The following is a 378-nucleotide window of genomic DNA, read 5'->3' on the forward strand; positions in this document are numbered from 1 at the left end:
ACAAAAGCCTGCTCTGTGGTCATATCTGAATCATGCTTGTTGTATTATGTGGCCTCTGCTAGAAAATGTCAGGTGCCACTTCACAACAGAGGAGCCCAAAACTTTGATTCTTCATTCTTGTGCCTGCTGCAATTTGGCTGCCTTAGGGCTGGGCTCAGAGCTGGGAGTGGTACCAGGTTAACCTACCGTAGCAGGCGAGTCTCCTACCGGGAGAGCTGTTGGGAGAATAGAGGCCGCTCTGAAAAAACAAGGTATGCCCAAGCTGTCAGGGTGTGTTACGATCTGTCCGTTCTCTTTCTCTCCCTTAGTGAACCGCTGCTTGGTTACTACAAACCTGATGTTCTTGGCATTGTCCTTGAGAGTGAAATTGGACCCAAC

At 49.2% G+C, this 378-nt stretch overlaps 1 protein-coding gene across 1 annotated transcript in view; it reads left to right on the top strand.

Moving 5' to 3' along the window:
* Positions 1 to 378, top strand: part of FAM234A (family with sequence similarity 234 member A) — a 21,400-nt gene that overhangs the window by 15,875 nt on the left and 5,147 nt on the right. Inside the window, exon 10 of the mRNA XM_009649420.2 lies at positions 309 to 378. This exon is cut by the window's right edge and continues 7 nt beyond it. Coding sequence (XP_009647715.1) covers positions 309 to 378 — 70 coding nt within the window. The remainder of the gene's footprint in view (positions 1 to 308) is intronic.

This window comes from Egretta garzetta, unplaced genomic scaffold, assembly GCF_000687185.1.
Source record: "Egretta garzetta isolate BGI_Z169 unplaced genomic scaffold, ASM68718v1 scaffold42, whole genome shotgun sequence".
Classification (NCBI taxonomy): Eukaryota; Metazoa; Chordata; class Aves; order Pelecaniformes; family Ardeidae; genus Egretta; species Egretta garzetta.